This window comes from Corythoichthys intestinalis, chromosome 10 (assembly GCF_030265065.1).
Source record: "Corythoichthys intestinalis isolate RoL2023-P3 chromosome 10, ASM3026506v1, whole genome shotgun sequence".
Taxonomy (NCBI): Eukaryota; Metazoa; Chordata; class Actinopteri; order Syngnathiformes; family Syngnathidae; genus Corythoichthys; species Corythoichthys intestinalis.
In genome coordinates this window covers 42,144,817-42,163,813 of record NC_080404.1, presented here as the reverse complement: position 1 = coordinate 42,163,813, position 18,997 = coordinate 42,144,817, and the positions used below count along the sequence as shown (strand labels likewise).

Sequence of the window (18,997 nt, the reverse complement as noted above, 5' to 3'; positions counted from 1 at the left end):
ATGTAGGTTACGAGTTGCCTTTAGGTGAAATGTGTTGTCCACAAATGTGAGAGCTAGGTATTTATGAAGTTCAATTAAGTTTTTTTTTTTTTTCTTTAATGACCAGAAATAGTCACTTGCCTCATAAAGGCTCATCCTTAAACCTCAGAAAATATCGCAACGTCCGTCTTAGTATTTTTCATAGTTTTCATGTTTTAAACCGTCCAGCTTTGAGATCCATCCTCACGCTAAGTTTGCGCCCAGTTTTGCACACACAAACCTTGCGCAAAGTTCAGAACAAGGGGAGATGATCCTGTGTGTCAGGAAATGAGGATGACAAATAGTTCCATCAGTGACTCGAGGCCAACAGACCCAGGGGATGGCTGTCTGTTACCATGAGTGACTGACATAGATGAATTTTCCTTTGTGGAGAAGCAGAGAAGTTCTGCTTATTTTCTCCATAGACTCTGTACTGGGCAAGTCATCCAGCGCTCAACCATGTATCCCTATCCCATCATTTACTAAAATTGCTTTGGAGCACCCATGGCAGGCGCTTTTAATAAAGCCAAGCATTCATTTGCTATCTCCTCATTTTTTCTCCTCCAGTTTGCTGTGATACAATAATTCATTGTATAAAGTAATTTATGAAAACATAAAAAATAATCATCTTTGGACTTTTAGCACAAACCTCACATTTTCCTGTGTAGTCAGTTGCGTGTGTCTTTTCGTTCTTTGTCTGCACCACAATGAGTAGATGAGGCATTTACCCAATTATTTTTTTTCCCTTACCTACTTAGCGTCCCCATTTTTCACTACAGTAGTGTGGCTGGATCTTATGGACCATATTTTCATTCAGGCCCATTCTCACTGCTTCTGAAATAATAACAAGAAATAGGTTAGCAAGATTTTCTCCCTTTTGGAAGCTTTTCTGGTTATGTCACCATGAATGTAAAGAATAGACTTTAAGTTATTAAAATGTTACCCACAAGAGATTTTCTGAATGCTCTTACTTCTCAGCGATATAGTAAAAAGCAATAGAATTATTTCCTATAATTGTATTCTCTCGGTTTATGTAGCACAAGCTCTGGAGTTTCTGGTCTTCATTCAATTAGAATATAGGCTTAAGAGACCGCGAGATATTTTTACACTGCTTTAGCGTTTTCTCTGGCGGAATCTGCAATCGAAGCAGCTTTAAAAGGTGCAATTACAAGAACACATCTTTGTCTCTCAGCACAGAAAGCTCTCCATCCTCTTTCGCTTGCTCTGTATGTTATAATTAACAGTCATCCTGATGTGGAAATTAGCACTTTCACCCATTAATGTATTTGTTAATATATTGTGCACAGTCCCACTTGTCTATTTTTCTTTTAATTTAACATAATTATACAACAAAGGTTTCAGAAGCTATTAACTCATTCACTCCCAGCCATTTTCACCGGTGCAACCCCCTTCGCTCCCGGCCGTTTTACTGGATTTTGACTGATTTTGCAAGGCCCACAGAAAATTCTTTTCTATTGCCATATAAACATGAAACCCACCAAAAGAAAGGGCGGAAAACACAGACAAGGCTGAAAAAGCAGTTTCTGCTCTTGCACTCCTCTTTAAAAAATAAACTGCTGTATTTTAAGCCAAAACAACTGTTGTTTTTGATAGTTCAATATGTCTATATGCTGCCATAGCAGATTCATGGTGCATTAAGCCCCCAAACTATTTTTAATATGTCCGTTTTACCTTGAAAACCCCCATTTACAGACGTCGCAACACGGAATTTCAACTCCCTCCACAGATCTGGAGACTGGCTAGGCCACTCCAGGACCTTGAAATGCTTCTTACAAAGCCACTCCTTTGTTGCCCTGGCTGTGTGTTTGGGATCATTATCATGCTGAAAGACCCAGCCACGTCTCATCTTCAATCCCCTTGCTGATGGAGGGAGATTTTCACTCAAAATCTCTCGATACACGGCCCCATTCATTCTTTACACAGATCAGTCGTCCTGGTCCCTTTGCAGAAAAACAGCCCCAAAGCGTGATGTTTCCACCCCCATGCTTCACAGTGAGTATGGTGTTCTTCGGATGCAATTCAGTATTCTTTCTCCTCCAAACACGAGAACCTGTGTTTCTACCAAAAAGCTCTATTTTGGTTTCATCTGACCATAACACATTCTCCCAGTCCTCTTCTGGATCATCCAAATGCTGTTTAGTGAACCGCAGACGGGCCTGGACGTGTACTTTCTTCAGCAGGGGGACACGTCTGGCAGTGCAGGATTTGAGTCCCTGGCGGCGCATTGTTTTACTGATAGTAGCCTTTGTTACTGTGGTCCCAGCCCTCTGTAGGTCATTCACCAGGTCCCCCCCCCCCCCCCCCCCCCCGTGTGGTTCTGGGATTTTTGCTCACCGTTCTTGTTATCATTTTGATGCCACGGGGTGAGATTTTGCATGGAGCCCCAGATCGACGGAGATTATCAGTGGTCTTGTATGTCTTCCATTTTCTAATAATTGCTCCCACAGTTGATTTCTTTACACCAAGCGTTTTACCCATTACAATTGCTCCCACAGTTGATTTCTTTACACCAAGCGTTTTACCTATTGCAGATTCAGTCTTTTCCAGCCTGGTGCAGGTCTACAATTTTGTCTCTGGTGTCCTTCGACAGCTCTTTGTTCTTGGCCATAGTGGAGTTTGGAGTGTGACTGACCGATGTTGTGGACAGGTGTCTTTTATACCGATAATGAGTCAAAACAGGTGCCATGAATACAGGTAACGAGTGGAGGCTCGTTAGACCTCGTTAGAAGTTAGACCTCTTTGACAGCCAGAAATCTTGCTTGTTTGTAGGTGACCAAATATTTATTTTCCACTCTAATTTTGAAATTAATTCTACAAAAATCAAACAATGTGATTTTCTGTTTTTTTTCCCCCACATTCTGTCTCTCATGGTTGAGGTTTACCCATGTTGACACTTACAGGCCTCTCTAATCTTTTCAAGTAGGAGAACTTGCACTATTGGTGGTGGACTAAATACTTATTTGCCCCACTGTAAATCAAAATGTTACTCATTTCGCATATCAACAAAGTGTCGTTTTGTAATACAAAAACAGTCGAAAAGTGACATAACACAATTAAGGATTTGATTATGTATAACTGCTTACTCTCTGAAAAGATACTGTATGCTGTCATCTCACGTGCACCCTGTGTTGCACGGCACGTACCTCTTAAATTAACTGATATATCCACTTCGGTGCCATCTGGCTCAATGTGCTGACAAAAATGAAAAGGAATCCTGACGTTTTTAATGATTACGCATGCTGTCTACCTGCTGTTTTCATTCAACTCTTGCTCCCATCCATTTAAGTGTGTAACATTTTTCCAGCTGTGTAATCCAGTGTGGCGCTGCACTGTGTTCTCCTGAAAAGCATAAGCAACTCCCAGCCCAGCTAATCCATACTGGAGCTCTTGACACGCTCTACGCATGGCACCCAATGAGAATCCTAAGACGAGGGATCATCTGTTGGTATTGCCAGCAGCTCAGCTCATCTTGTTAGTGGACTCGCTATGCATTATCACTGCCACCAGGCAATTTTTTTTTTTTAAACTTCTTTATAATTGGCGTAGTGCAATGTTGATGGGTATCTGTGTTGCAGTTTTGTAATCCTGCTAATTTACAAAATAAATGAGAACAACTAAATATTACTAACGGTTTAATTGCTTTGGTGATCAGCAACCATCGCACATTTTACATCATGCAGGGCTGTATTTCTTGCTTGCTTTTTATATTGAGATATGAATAATAATTCTCCTGACACGTCTGAAAAAAAATAGCTCCAATTTTGATTTTGTTTCTGCCCTGTAACTGCACTGCTTGGGCTGCATGTTTCTGGCTCCACTTCAGTGGCAGCAGGCAATCATTAGAGCTCTTTGCGCCTGGCAGCCCCACAATAGTCCAAGAATCTGTCCGTATTTTTTTGGAAAGCCCAGACCACCAAACACTACCATAAGGAGGACATGCCCCTTTTGTAATTGATTGGTATATTCTCTTTAGGCACTTGGTGTTTCGTAGATGAATAAAGGCAGTGAGAGAAAGATTAAATGGGGCTATGGAGAGCAATGACAGAATTTTTTAAAAAATATTTTCAGCTTCTTTAAATTAAGCTTGCTTGCTTAGTGTCCAAAGACATACAGTATATGAACATAACGCATAGAAAATTTGGGGGGGAAATCTTCCCCTTTCAAAACTGTTAATCTCATAACCAGTGTTGGGAATAACGCCATTACGAATAATGCCGTTACATAACAGCGTTATTTTTTTCAGTAACGGGGTAATCTAATTACTAGGGTTGTTCCGATCATGTTTTTTTGCTCCCGATCCGATCCCGATCCTTTTAGTTTGAGTATCTGCCGATCCCGATATTTCCCAATCCGATTGCTTTTTTTTGCTCCCGATTCAATTTCAATCATTCCCGATAATTTTTCCCGATCATATACATTTTGGCAATGCATTAAGAAAAAAATGAATAAAACTCGGACGAATATATACATTCAACATACAGTACATCAGTACTGTATTTGTTTATTATGACAATAAATCCTCAAGATGGCATTTACATGATTAACATTCTTTCTGTGAGAGGGATCCACGGATAGAAAGACGTTGTGACTTTGTATATTGTGACTAAATATTGCAATCTAGTATATTTGTTGAGCTTTCAGTAAATGATACTGTAGGCATTCCCAAATGCATGATGGGAAGTGTAACCATGACTGTGCGCAGTGCTACCAATTGATATATATTCTCTGTGATGGGAAATAACATAAGGTGTTAAGAAAAAGATCAATTGCTACCTTGCTTCCCCACATTGCTACCCATGATATTTCTAATCATAGGGAGAGGGATTGTAAGGCAACTAAAAAAAGGCTCCAAAGGCTGCCAAAATTCACTCTACTCATTTTACGCTGCCTTTTACCTCTCTCTGTAAAACGGCACCATTACAGATTGAGCGCGACAATGCGTGAGTGGGTCATGCAGCGCATGCATTAATTGCGTTAAATATTTTAACGTGATACATTTTTTAAAAAAATAACTACCGCCGTTATTGGGATAAATTTGCTAACCCTACCTTCAGCCTAAACTAAAGACTCTGGATGAGTGTAACATATTATGTCTGTAACGTTAAATGCAATTAGAAAACGATTTAATTAAAAAAAATATATATATTAAAAAAAGGCATGGCCGATATTTTTTTGCCGATTCCGATACTTTGAAAATGATGTGATCGGACCCGATCGATCGGGATGCCGATCGATCGATCGGAACATCTCTACTAATTACTATATCTCATCTTGGCAACGCCGTTACCGTTACTGAGGCGGGAAAGGTGTGGGTTACTATGCGTTGGACGTTGGTTGGCTGACGCGAGAAAAGTCTGGAAAAAGACAGACTCACGGAGACGAGAGAGCAGAGCAGGAGTGGGAAGGAGGCAAGGGAGTGTGACGCCGTTGCAAACGCAATGCTACTATGCTAGGTGGCTCCAATAATACCTGACTGTAGCCGATAGCCTACAAACTACAACCACATGATGCTTCGGTAGCTATCACATATATACAGAAATAGATGCAAATGACAGACACGGCAGCATTAGCAACATATATAATAAAGAACTAGATGCATTAGTAAACAGCCGCCATCTTAAAGCAGTAGACTTCTCATGAAGGCTCTGTTGTAGAGAACCTTCCTAGCGAATCTAGGTCAATTTTTATCTAAAATGCTCCTAAATCGGAAAAATTTAACTTACAGACGTTTTCCTCATTCATGTGAGCTCTGCTCGTCTGCTTCGCTCGTCAATTTGCCTCGTTCTCCCAAAGTCCCTCCCCCTTGTCGTTCTCCCCGTTGGAATACAACATCAGGCCACATACAAATAACCAATCAACAGATTCATATGAGATGAAGGACAGTTGGGAAGGAGAGAAAAAAAAACTGCTTAACAGACATTACTGGTCAACAATATGACATCATCATAGTGTAAGTGGATTATTTTCAACATTTTAACATTCTTGAACAACATTTTAGAACGTATTTATTTTTTAATAACTATCTTAACTATTTATTTATTAACTAATTATTGAAATAGTGTAGTGTTTTTTCCCTTGGGTTACATTTAGTTATCGCAATATCCGCAATACCCCTGTGTCTATTTAAGTTTAGGGTAAAGAATTGGGCTAGGGCCAAATTTCCCATAAACCCTTTAAACTTCAGATTGTGTGACCTGTTTTTTTTTTTTTTTTTTTTTTGTTAGGGGAAAAAAAAATTGAAAATTATCATCAGTTACTTTGTTAAGTAATTTATTACTCTCACATTCAGGTAACTGAGTTACTAACGCAATTACTTTTTAGAAGTAATTTGTAACTGTAATTAATTATTTTTTTAAAGTAAGATTCCCAACACTGCTCATGACAAGAGTTCAGAGAAAATGACTTTTTAACCGATATCCTGATGTTGTCCAACTCCAAAAATCTGATACCGATATCAACCCGATCCTGATTTATACATTTGTGTACTTAACATATGGCTATAGGCTGATTTATGCTTCTGCGTTCTGGTGACGGTGGCCGACGGCATAGACCCTTCACCGCCATTGCGCATTCAAAGTTCTGCGTCAAGGGAACGCGTTGCTCTGTAATTCACTTCCATGCCACTAGAGGGGTGTGGCTTTGTCTTTGTACGGTTTAGGAGGACTTTTGCCGAATTCATTTAGTTTTTCTCTGGTCATTGACGGCAATGGCAAAGGAGATGGAACGTGTGTTTTTGCAGCTGGCGCTAATAAATACTGAACAACAAATGGTGTTAATACAAATGTTGAACCGTAGGTGACACAGAAGACGTTTGGGAATGCTTGACAACGGCAGTGTTCTTGTGCTGAACTGGAAACATTGTTCTGAGCGGACCAATCACAGTCCTTTTGACGTTCACATCACGCACGTTGACATGACGCCTAGTCAGGATTTATTTTGAGGTGCACATCAGGCTCAAGCCCGTTGACGGGGGGGGGGGGTGTTACCTGGGTATGTTGTCCCGGGCCTCAGGACAATAGGGGCCCCTGAATGACCCTTAATTTATTTTACTTTAAATTCACATATTTCTTTTTTATTTAAATTAGGGCTGTTCCGATCATGTTTTTTGCTCCCAATCCGATCCCGATCATTTTAGTTTGAGTATCTGCCGATCCCGATATTTCCCGATCCGATTGCTTTTTTTTTTTTTTGTTTTTCTCCCGATTCTATTCCAATCATTCCCGATAATTTTTCCCGATCATATACATTTTGGCAATGCATTAAGAAAAAAATGAATAAAACTCGGACGAATATATACATTCAACATACAGTACATAAGAACTGTATTTGTTTCTTATGACAATAAAAACTCAAGATGGCATTTACATTATTAACATTCTTTCTGTGAGAGGGATCCACGGATAGAATGACTTGTGATTCTTAAAGGATAAATGTGACTTTGTATATTGTGACTAAATATTGCCATCTAGTGTATTTGTTGAGGTTTCAGTAAATGATACTGTAGCCATTTAACTGTTCTGCCCAAATGCATGATGGGAAATGCAACCATGACTGTGCGTAGTGGCACCAATTGATATATCTTCTCTGCGTTGGGAAATAACATAGGGTGTTAAGAAAAAGATCAACTACTACCTTGCTTCCCCACATTGCTTGCCACGATATTTCTAATTTTTGAGAGAGGGATTGTTAGGATTTAGCCAATTAAAAAAAGGCTCTAAAGACTGCCAAAATTCACTCTACTCATTTTACGCTGCCTTTTAGCTCTATATATCGGTAAAACGGCGCCATTATAGATTGAATGCAACAATGCGTGAGTAGGTCATGCAGCGTTAATTGCGTTAAATATTTTAACGTGATTAATTTTTAAAAAATTAATTACCGCCGTTAACGCGATAAATTTGATAGCAGTACTTTAAGCCAAAACTAAATACTCTGGATGAGTGTAAGACATTTTGTCTGTAACGTTAAATACAATTAGAAAACAATTTAATTAAGAAATACAGTATATATATAATATATATATATTAAAAAAAGGCATGTCCGATATTTATTTGCCGATTCCGATACTTTGAAAATGACGTGATCGGATACCGATCGATCGGGACATCTTTAATTTAAATCATTGTCTGATTAAATATTATGTTGTACTCGATATATACATAAAAACTTTAACATATTAAATATTTCAAATATACTGTATATTGTTTTTTTTTTGTTTTTTTTTGCACTCTTGTTCCCGGGCCCCTGCAAGTCTGTTGACAGCCCTGATCAGGCTACACTGTAGGGTCGTAAATCAGGTCAAGCGTTTACGGCGTAGGTCCGCCGTCACAGCTACGTAGAATAATAAATCAGCCTTAAGTGTATTGTGATGTCCCACTGGATGCTTTAATAATGATAAATGTAACAACTTTAAGGTTTTTCCTATAGATATTCTGTGAAAAATAAGAACAACTTCAACTGAAATTATGGAAAAAGTGCCTATAGTGTACCACTATATTTATTGTTGAAATCATAATATTGCAAACATGAGTTTTTTGGATCAAGTGCAAAGTGCCAATAAGGCACTCCTGTCCTCAACGTGTGTGTGGGTACACAAATCGACAGATCAGGCTCTATAGAGAAGTCAAAAACTGGAGTAAAGATTAAATGGCTTTACTGTGGTCATCTTTCTCTTGACAAGAGCACTGCTACTTTTTTTGTAAAACTAAAAACAACAAAACATTGAGTCAATAATATGAAAGTCACAAATAAAGCAAAGTATACACCATGTGTCAATTTGAATCGCAACTAGTAGCATAGCTTGCAAGCAACGAAATAATGTAACCGCATTTTACCACAAATGCAAACAAAACGAAATATGCACGTCTCTAACATACTACACAACGCTCATGAATAAAAAACAAAGGAAGGATATTACTTACAAGCGACGGTACAAACAATGTGGCAAGAACTGCTATGGTACATTCGCTGCAGACGTAAGTTTGTCCATTTAGCTCTCCCTATTCACAATGAGCTCGCGTCGAAGTAGGATTACGTCACCAGAAAGTGCTGTAACTTTTCAAAACTAATTACACCTAGTGCCAGCAGGGGGCGGAGAAATACCGGAAACACATGCAGGCAATTAGTGGACATGACAGCACTGCCATATACATATTGGCCCAAAACCGATGTCGATAATATCTGATATCGTTTTAAAATGCTTTCGGACAATTCTACTCATAACATTTTTTTGTATCAGTTTTCCTGCTTTTTACATATATATGTAGCTGCTGCCTCAACCTTTTTTTTTTTGCAACCATTTCTGCATTAATTTTTCTTTTTTTTTTTTTTCTGGCCTGAATAACAGTTATCTGTTGCTCTGCACATGGATTCACTTATTTTTGCTGTATATTTATGGGGTAAGAGAAAATTACATGGCTATTTGACATCTGTATCTCATATTTCCTTATTCCCCAGGACATTTCTTGTCACAAGCCATTATGGTCCAGTTACACTGGGAATAAAACAGGTCCTGACAGACTAAAGATAAATTGCGGCCATCCTGTCTGCTATAAGGTAATAGATTAGATTTTACAGTGGTAATAAGACCGAGTCGATCAACATACTATATGCTTCAACCACCACAGTTTACGCCTGTCTTCGTTCTTCCTTAATGTCTGTTAGTCTGACTCACACTACTTACACTATATTATACCACCATGTTTGACTTTCGCTCCGTCGCCTGTGTCTCATCTCCTCTAATGAGATTTGGAAGCCCTACAGTATGTGTTACGTGTCTGGGTTTCTTGGTATTGCTTAATCAGATGGGCTAATGTTACCAGTGCTGCAATTGCTTCAATTGAATTTAGTGCTCTTCGCTGCCATTTCTTAATACTTCTCTTCTAGACAAACCCTGAGTGACTTGTTCACAGCTAATAGTGGAAAAAAATCGAATTATGTCTGTCTCTGGATCACTGAAAATGTACCCTGCTGACCACCCATCTGACACACATTCAGTCAGATAAAGTCAAGCTTTTTTTTCATAGTCAGGCTGTGATTCACCCTTCAGAGAGCTTGTCAAATAATCCCATAAAGTGGTTTCAATTAATGTTGTTTTAACTTGCTGAGGCGTTGTGTCTTCCCGCTAACTTTAGTCCATGGAGAATGTTTATCAATGAATTAAATTCTAATTCGTACCCACTAGACTGAATCCCCCACGAATTTCATTGGGCTGAATGATTGTATTCTAGTCTGATGAGTCAATCTCTCTTGCTCTTGTTTGCTGTACCTGTGTGTCCTTGATGAGGAAAAATAAATTTCCATTTGATTAATGCAAGATTAATTGTGTGCACGTGAAACACGATATGAATGTCAATCGGATTAGAAACTCTAGGACGTTCCGACTAAGTCACAGTATCCAATCAATACTTGCAGGCATGAAAATCACTCACCTTTTGGGGAAATTCGCCGTATTGAAGTCATCAAGTTATCGAAAGGGTTGTGTTCGAACAGATCCAGACTTTTATGATGCAAAATAATCTTTTTAACTCATTTCAGTCTGGATTTCGGCCACAACACAGCACCGAGACCGTACTTATCAAAGTCCTAAATGATATTCGTCGGAATACCGATGCAGGCAAATCATCTGTTCTGTTACTATTGGATCTCAGCGCCGCATTCGACACGGTTGATCACAGCATACTACTCAGCAGATTGGAACAGTGGGTAGGGCTTACTGACACTATACTTGAGTGGTTCACATCCTATTTACATGATAGGGATTTCTTTGTGTCAATCGGAAACCATCAGTCAGAACGAACCAAATTCACGTGTGGAGTCCCTCAAGGGTCAATTCTTGGACCACTCTTATTTAACATCTATATGCTTCCCTTAGCTCAGATAATGGAACAGTATGAAATCTCCTATCACGCCTATGCAGATGACACACAACTGTACATTTCTGTGTCCCTACATGATTATAGTCCCTTAGTCTCCCTGAGTAAATGCATTCATCAGATCAATGAATGGATGTGCCAGAATTTTCTCCAGTTAAATGTGGAGAAGACAGAGGTGATCATTTTTGGGCCAAAAAAGGAAAGGTCAAAGATAAGCAGGCAACTTAGCTCAATGTCACTTATAGCTACAAATCAAGTCAGAAACCTTGGCGTAATTATTGACTCAGACCTAAAATTTGATAGCCATCTAAAGTCAGTCACTAAATCCGCTTATTACCACCTAAAAAATATAACCATAATTAAGGGGCTTCTGACTCAACAAGACATGGAAAAACTTATGCATGCATTCATTTTCAGCAGATTGGACTCTTGCAACAGTATATTTACGGGTCTTGATAAAAAATCAGTCAGGAAGCTGCAGCTAGTACAGAATGCTGCAGCCAGAGTCCTCACAAATCCAAGGAAGCTGGACCACATTACACCAGTTTTGAAATCGCTACATTGGCTTCCAGTGAGTCAAAGGATAGACTATAAAATACTACTGCTCGTCTACAAAACACTTAATGGCCTTGGACCAAAATACATGCTTGATTTGTTAGATTCCTATGAGACATCTAGACCCCTAAGGTCGTCTGGAACCGGTCTTCTGCATGTTCCAAGAACAAGAACCAAGCAGGGTGAGGCAGCATTTAGTTATTATGCTCCTCACCTCTGGAACAAGTTACCTGAACGTCTGAAGTATGCTCAAACTGTTAGCTCTTTTAAATCAGGGCTAAAAACTCTTTTGTTTAGCACTGCATATCCATAACTGTCTATATATTTCAATCTACTTGCTTTCTATTCCTCGTGTGCTTATTTCCATTGCTGATTTAAATTATTATTAGTAGTAGTAGTTTTTGTTTTATTTTTATTTATTTATTTTTATTCTATTTGTTATTAAATGCGATTTTTATGAATAATTTTATTTCCAATTTTGATTGTCTTTTTTTTATGATCTTCATGTGATGTAAAGCACTTTGAATTGCCTTGTGTTGAATTGTGCTATATAAATAAATTTGCCTTGCCTTGTCAAAAAGGGTGACCTACGTGAATTGTGTAGATCCGAGGAGAATTTGAGGGGGGGTGGGGGGGGGCAGAGGCGTAGCAAGGGTCCCCGGGGGCCCCAGGCAACAAGCAACATGGGGCCCTTCGAGCATGTGCTAGTAAGGGGGACAGTTGGACTTGGAGCAATAGCATATTTAATAAAACTATAATAATGCCTCGGTCTCATAGAGCGCTTTTTAGGACACTCAAAGTGCCCGGCTTCTACTACATTACAGTAACACAGTAAACTCACCGCTGTCTTGCTTCCTTTTCTCCTCTTCTGTTTTTTTTTTTTCTTTTGTCGCTTCCAGAAGGATAACTTCTCTTCATTTTGGATTTACGCCAATTAAAAAAAAAGCCAAATCGCCGCTCACTCTCACTCTGCGTCACGTGGGGGGGGGGGGGTGTAGAGCAAGTGAAGGGGCCCCTTCAGGGAACTCAGACACAAGGCTTTCACTGGCACTGTCGCACTTGTCGCTGCGACAGTGCAGTAAAGCTGCGCGTGCTAAATCTGTTGGCCCGTCTGGTGACCCTGCTGGCTGGGGGCCCAGGGCAATTGCCTGGTTTGCCTAATGGGACGCGACGCCTCTGGAGGGGGGTCATAAGTCGATCTAACTAACTAACGACATGTTTTATTGAAGTTGCTAAGCCTGTCGCGATATGCAATGAGTCCATTTATCGCAAGGTAAATAAAAATGAGGGCGGTCATTTTCACGGCTGCGTTTTATCACCGCGTGCGTGTATACATTTGTGCGTGCGTGTAGATGACATATGAGACTACAGTTGTTGTGTCCAGACGTTTATAGGTCAACAACACGCCGTAGAATTACAGTTCACACATACAAAATAAGGAAACACATCTATATTAAACACTGTAAACTAAGCCTGAACGATATATCATTTAAACATCGCCATCGCAATGTGCGCGTACGTGATAGTCCCATCGCAAGCACGTGCGATAGTTTTTATTTTTTTTAATCCACATACGCCTTGCTTTTCTGCTCTGTGCACAGCCCTTTGTTCCACTCATTCACTGCAGCACTTGCTTCTTCAAGTTAACGATGCTCGCTGTCTTTGATCTTGCCAAAGAACCGGACTTCAAAGCGGAGCAATGTGTCAATCATCGTTTAACTTGTTAAACAGTTTCTGCAAGGAAGCCGCGCTGGAATGAATGTGTGTGTGTGTGTGGAGACGTTTGAGGCATATAAAATAAATGCCAGAAGTGATCATGAGGAGTTTGAAATTTTCTATATGTCACTCCAAGAGCCACAGTTAAGGTAGATAAACAGAAGCATTTAATAAAGCCAAGCATTTTTCTACTTCAGTACTTTATTCTTGTTCAAAAATGATTTGGTTGGACAGTTATGTTTAAAACTGATAATAATTATGACATTTGAGGTGCTTAAAAATAATTTATTTGTATACATTTTTAAAATCACTTTGGGGGAAAAAGTGAGAAAAAAATATGTCTTATATGTATCTCTTTCCAATGCTAAATCTGAATAAATATATTGAGCAGAAAAAACACACACACACACACACACACAAAAAAAAAAAATTGGGGGGGTGCGCTACTTCGTGGTTTTTCACTTATCGCGGTGGGTTCTGGTCCCCATTAACCGCGAAAAACGAGGGATCACTGTACACTGTTGTGATGATGAGTCATCCAAGTCTTTCCAAACAGCTATTCAAGTCATCTAGTGAAAATTTCTTTAAAAATATACATATATATATATATTTTTTAATATCGCAATATAATATCGCAATATATCGCAAACCCCCCAAAAATCGCAACAATAGTTTTTTCCAGTATCGTTCAGGCCTACTGTAAACGTTAGCATTGCTACACTGAGACTAATGGTGAAAAAAGACAACTTACTTTAGCCTGCTTTGAAACATTGGCAGTCCTTTCCAAAACGCAAACTTGCGGTTAAAAGGTGACACTTCAAACATGTAAAAATTGCTGGTCAACAGCATTTGCAAACGAAAAAATAAGAAAAAATCTTATTTGTGACACGACAAGCAATGACGAAAAGTGCTTTTTGCGGAGTGTAAAGTTGTTAGTGGTTTAGCGAACACACTTCCGGTAAACATTTCAAAATAAAAGCACGTCAGGTTTGTCATATAAATAACGATTTCAGGAGTTAATCCCACATACTTTAGGTATGGAACCAGAGCATCTGTGAGATATCTGTGAGATTTAAGACCATTAATGGTCTTAAATGTAAGAAGGAGGATTTTAAATTTAATTCTAAACTCGACTGGAAGCCAGTGAAGGTCCTGGAGCACAGGGGTGTTTTGCTCTCATCTATTAGTTCCTGTTAAAAGTCTTGCTGCTGCTGCGTTCTGGACTAGCTGAAGACCTTTTAGAGAACTTTTAGGACAAGCTGCATGTAGGGAGTTACAGTAATCCAATCTAGATGTAACGAACGCGCAAATTAATTTTTCTGCATCGTTTTTAGACAAAATATTTCTAATTTTGGCAATGTTTCGCAGGTGAAAAAAGTCAAGTCTGTATTATATATATACACATACAGTGCCTTGCAAAAGTATTCGGCCCCCTTGAATCTTGCAACCTTTCGCCACATTTCAGGCTTCAAACATAAAGATATGAAATTTAATTTTTTTGTCAAGAATCAACAACAAGTGGGACACAATCGTGAAGTGGAACAACATTTATTGGATAATTTAAACTTTTTTAACAAATAAAAAACTGAAAAGTGGGGCGTGCAATAATATTCGGCCCCTTTACTTTCAGTGCAGCAAACTCACTCCAGAAGTTCAGTGAGGATCTCTGAATGATCCAATGTTGTCCTAAATGACCGATGATGATAAATAGAATCCAAATGTGTGTAATCAAGTCTCCGTATAAATGCACCTACTCTGTGATAGTCTCAGGGTTCTGTTTAAAGTGCAGAGAGCATTATGAAAACCAAGGAACACACCAGGCAGGTCCGAGATAATGTTGTGGAGAAGTTTAAAGCCGGATTTGGATACAAAAAGATTTCCCAAGCTTTAAACATCTCAAGGAGCACTGTGCAAGCCATCATATTGAAATGTAAGGAGCATCAGACCACTGCAAATCTACCAAGACCCGGCCGTCCTTCCAAACTTTCTTCTCAAACAAGGAGAAAACTGATCAGAGATGCAGCCAAGAGGCCCATGATCACTCTGGATGAACTGCAGAGATCTACAGCTGAGGTGGGAGAGTCTGTCCATAGGACAACAATCAGTCGTACACTGCACAAATCTGGCCTTTATGGAAGAGTGGCAAGAAGAAAGCCATTTCTCAAAGATACCCATTAAAAGTCTCGTTTGAAGTTTGCCACAAGCCACCTGGGAGACACACCAAACATGTGGAAGAAGGTGCTCTGGTCAGATGAAACCAAAATTGAACTTTTTGGCCACAATGCAAAACGATATGTTTGGCGTCAAAGCAACACAGCTCATCACCCTGAACACACCATCCCCACTGTCAAACATGGTGGTGGCAGCATCATGGTTTGGGCCTGCTTTTCTTCAGCAGGGACAGGGAAGATGGTTAAAATTGACGGGAAGATGGATGCAGCCAAATACATGAACATTCTGGAAGAAAACCTGTTGGTATCTGCACAAGACCTGAGACTGGGACGGAGATTTATCTTCCAACAGGACAATGATCCAAAACATAAAGGCAAATCTACAATGGAATGGTTCAAAAATAAACGTATCCAGGTGTTAGAATGGCCAAGTCAAAGTCCAGACCTGAATCCAATCGAGAATCTGTGGAAAGAGCTGAAGACTGCTGTTCACAAACACTCTCCATCCAACCTCACTGAGCTCGAGCTGTTTTGCGAGGAAGAATGGGCAAGAATGTCAGTCTCTCGATGTGCAAAACTGATAGAAACATACCCCAAGCGACTTGCAGCTGTAATTGGAGCAAAAGGTGGCGCTAAAAAGTATTAACGCAAGGGGGCCGAATAATATTGCACGCCCCTCTTTTCAGTTTTTTATTTGTTAAAAAAGTTTAAATTATACAATAAATTTTGTTCCACTTCACAATTGTGTCCCACTTGCTGTTGATTCTTGACAAAAAATTAAAATTTTATATCTTTATGTTTGAAGCCTGAAATGTGGCGAAAGGTTGCAAGGTTCAAGGGGGCCGAATACTTTTGCAAGGCACTGTATATAAATATAATATATATATATATATATATATATATATATATATATATATATATATATATATAAATAGCTGTAATATATTGTTTGCTCATCGCCATCGCAATGTGCGCATGTGCAATAGTCACATCGCAGGACGTGCAATTTTTTTTTCTTTTTTCAACATTTAAACTTTTGTTTGACTTCATGAATGTAGCAAGTGTGCAGATCCTGGATTAAACTGAGTTATAAAAATTAGGGCCGATGGCGCCGTTTTTCAGCGCATCGAATTTAAAAACAGCATACATTCATGTTTTTCAGCACCACAGTGTCTCACTCTCCCTCCTGCTAGGCAGCGCGACCAAACTGTTTTTCTTGGTCAACAGCGCAGCTATCCCGAACGGAGCTATTTAAGTTATTTGGTTATTTGGTTTCTCGTTTTAATATCGCAATATAATATCGCAAACTCCTCAAAAGTCGCAATGATAGTTTTTTCCAATATCGTTCAGGCCTACTATCAGCATTTGACCTCAGTGTTCATGTGTGATTAATTATTGTCATTTACATGTTTATTTGTACTTTAATAAAAAAATTAAGTGTTCCAAATTGTATTCGTGAATTATTAAGCGTCAACAAAAATGTCATTGCTAAATTAGTAAAAATAATAACCATAATAATTTGTTGACTAATTGTAAAAATAGTCGACTGACTAATCGCGAGAAAATTTGTCGTTTGGGACAGCCCTACCGGAACATATTTCCTCTACACCCTTTTAACCCCTGACCCATTTTCTATGCCTGACTAGACGTTGACTGTGACGCAAGAATTGTACTGTTGAAGAGCTCATTTAGATGTGCATATAATTTAAAAGGATAGTATTGTTTTTGAGGGGGAAAATATTAAAACCATCCTTTTCCCTAAATTTATTCTATTAATGTGCTGTGAAGGCGAAAAGGCAACAAGAATTGGGTTTTAGATGAGTGTGAGCTGCTGATTAAGAATTTATAATGTGAGAACTAAGGGGAGATGGGGCGCATGTAACGCGAAACGCTAAACAAAACAATCCAGTGCCAAACATGGCACCAAACGTCTCCTGTGAGCACATGAATAATGAAGCGGACAAAAACACTACATTCTGTTGTCACCCCATAGTAGTAAATAGACAGTTAACAGAAAAATTTTGACATCAAAACCACAAAGTGGCGGTTGTATTCCATCCATCTCATCCCATTTTCTTCTCTTGAGATGTTGCAAGCTAATAAAAATGAGGACAATTCAATGTAATTTGTTTTTCACATATTTCCCAATCTAACCTTCAAAAGGAAATGTTTATATCAAACCAAAAGCCCCTACTGATGTCATTGCTTATCTTGTTCAGTAATTGCAAGTTTCAAGTTTTTTTTTCTTTCACATTTCAAGTACAAACGTTTGTATTATGAATAATATTGAGTAAAGGTCTTAGGTATGAAAAATTTACAAAAGGACCAACGGTTAAGGGCAACAAACCTTCCTCCTTCTCTGTTCAGAACATTTATTTTAGACTGCTGTGGTGTACAATAGCTTAAATTGTCAGCTTTCAAATGAGTTATAGCTGTGTATGAGGTGGCAGGTCTGATACACTGTGGACTTGAGCAGCGAGCTAGTGTTTGGAGCATGTTAGGTTAAGTCTTGTAGAAAAAGACTTGTAGGCTAGAGAGTTCCCATGGGGTGCTTGCAAAGGTCAATGGTGTTTGGGAGCACATGAGGGGGCACTTGTGTGTTATTCAGCTTACCACTGCCAAGGGACCAGTGATTGAATGTGGTCCACAAAAGGTTATGGATATTAAGTGGACTGTTATTTGTTGTGGTGGTAGTGAAGTGTTGCATGCAGCCCTGCATCAATTAGAAGGTAGTTGTCTAAAGGAATATAATAAGGGAAATTGGGGGAAAAAGCAGAGAGAAATGAGTTTACTGTAGCTGCATTTCAGGTATTGCTGAAAACAGCTGTGCGCTTTATTTACAGTGGGGCAAATAAATATTTAGTCAACCACTAATTGTGCAAGTTCTCCCACTTGAAAATATTGGAGAGGCCTGTAATTGTCAACATGGGTAAACCTCAACCATGAGAGACAGAATGTGGGGGGGGGGGGGGAAGAAAGAAAATCACTTTGTTTGATTTTGAAAGAATTTATTTGCAAATCATGGTGGAAAATAAGTATTTGGTCAATACCAAAAGTTCATCTCAATTCTTTGTTATGTACCCTTTGTTGGCAATAACAGAGGCCAAACATTTTCTGTATCCCTTCACAAGTTTTTCACACACAGTTGCTGGTATTTTGGCCCATTCCTCCATGCAGCAGTGATGTTTTGGGGCTGCCGTTGGGTAACACAGACTTTCAACTCCCTCCAAAGATTTTCTATGAGGTTGAGATGTGGAGACTGGCTAGGCTACTCCAGGACCTTAAAATGCTTCTTACGAAGCCACTCCTGTGTTGCCCTGGCTGTGTGTTTGGGATCATTGTCATGCTGAAAGACCCAGCCACGTCTCATCTTCAATGCCCTTGCTGATGGAAGGAGATTTTCACTCAAAATCTCTTGATACATGGCCGCATTCATTTTTTCCTTTACACAGATCAGTCGTCCTGGTCCCTTTGCAGAAAAACAGCCCCAAAGCATGATGTTTCCACCCCCATGCTTCACAGTGGGTATGGTGTTCTTCGGATGCAATTAAGTATTCTTTCTCCTCTAAACACGAGAACCTGTGTTTCTACCAAAAAGTTCCTTTTTGGTGTCATCTGACCATATGCTCTCTAGCGAACCGT

At 39.3% G+C, this 18,997-nt stretch overlaps 1 protein-coding gene across 5 annotated transcripts in view; it reads left to right on the top strand.

The window, feature by feature from the left end:
- LOC130922696 (adhesion G protein-coupled receptor A1) overlaps positions 1-18,997 on the top strand; it is a 264,480-nt gene that overhangs the window by 103,588 nt on the left and 141,895 nt on the right. For 4 of the 5 annotated variants that reach the window (XM_057847627.1, XM_057847625.1, XM_057847629.1 and 1 more), the window contains one exon: positions 9,496-9,594. The exons of the other annotated variant lie outside the window; for it this stretch is intronic. In XM_057847627.1, coding sequence (XP_057703610.1) covers positions 9,496-9,594 — 99 coding nt within the window. The remainder of the gene's footprint in view (positions 1-9,495; positions 9,595-18,997) is intronic. 5 annotated transcript variants of the gene reach the window in all.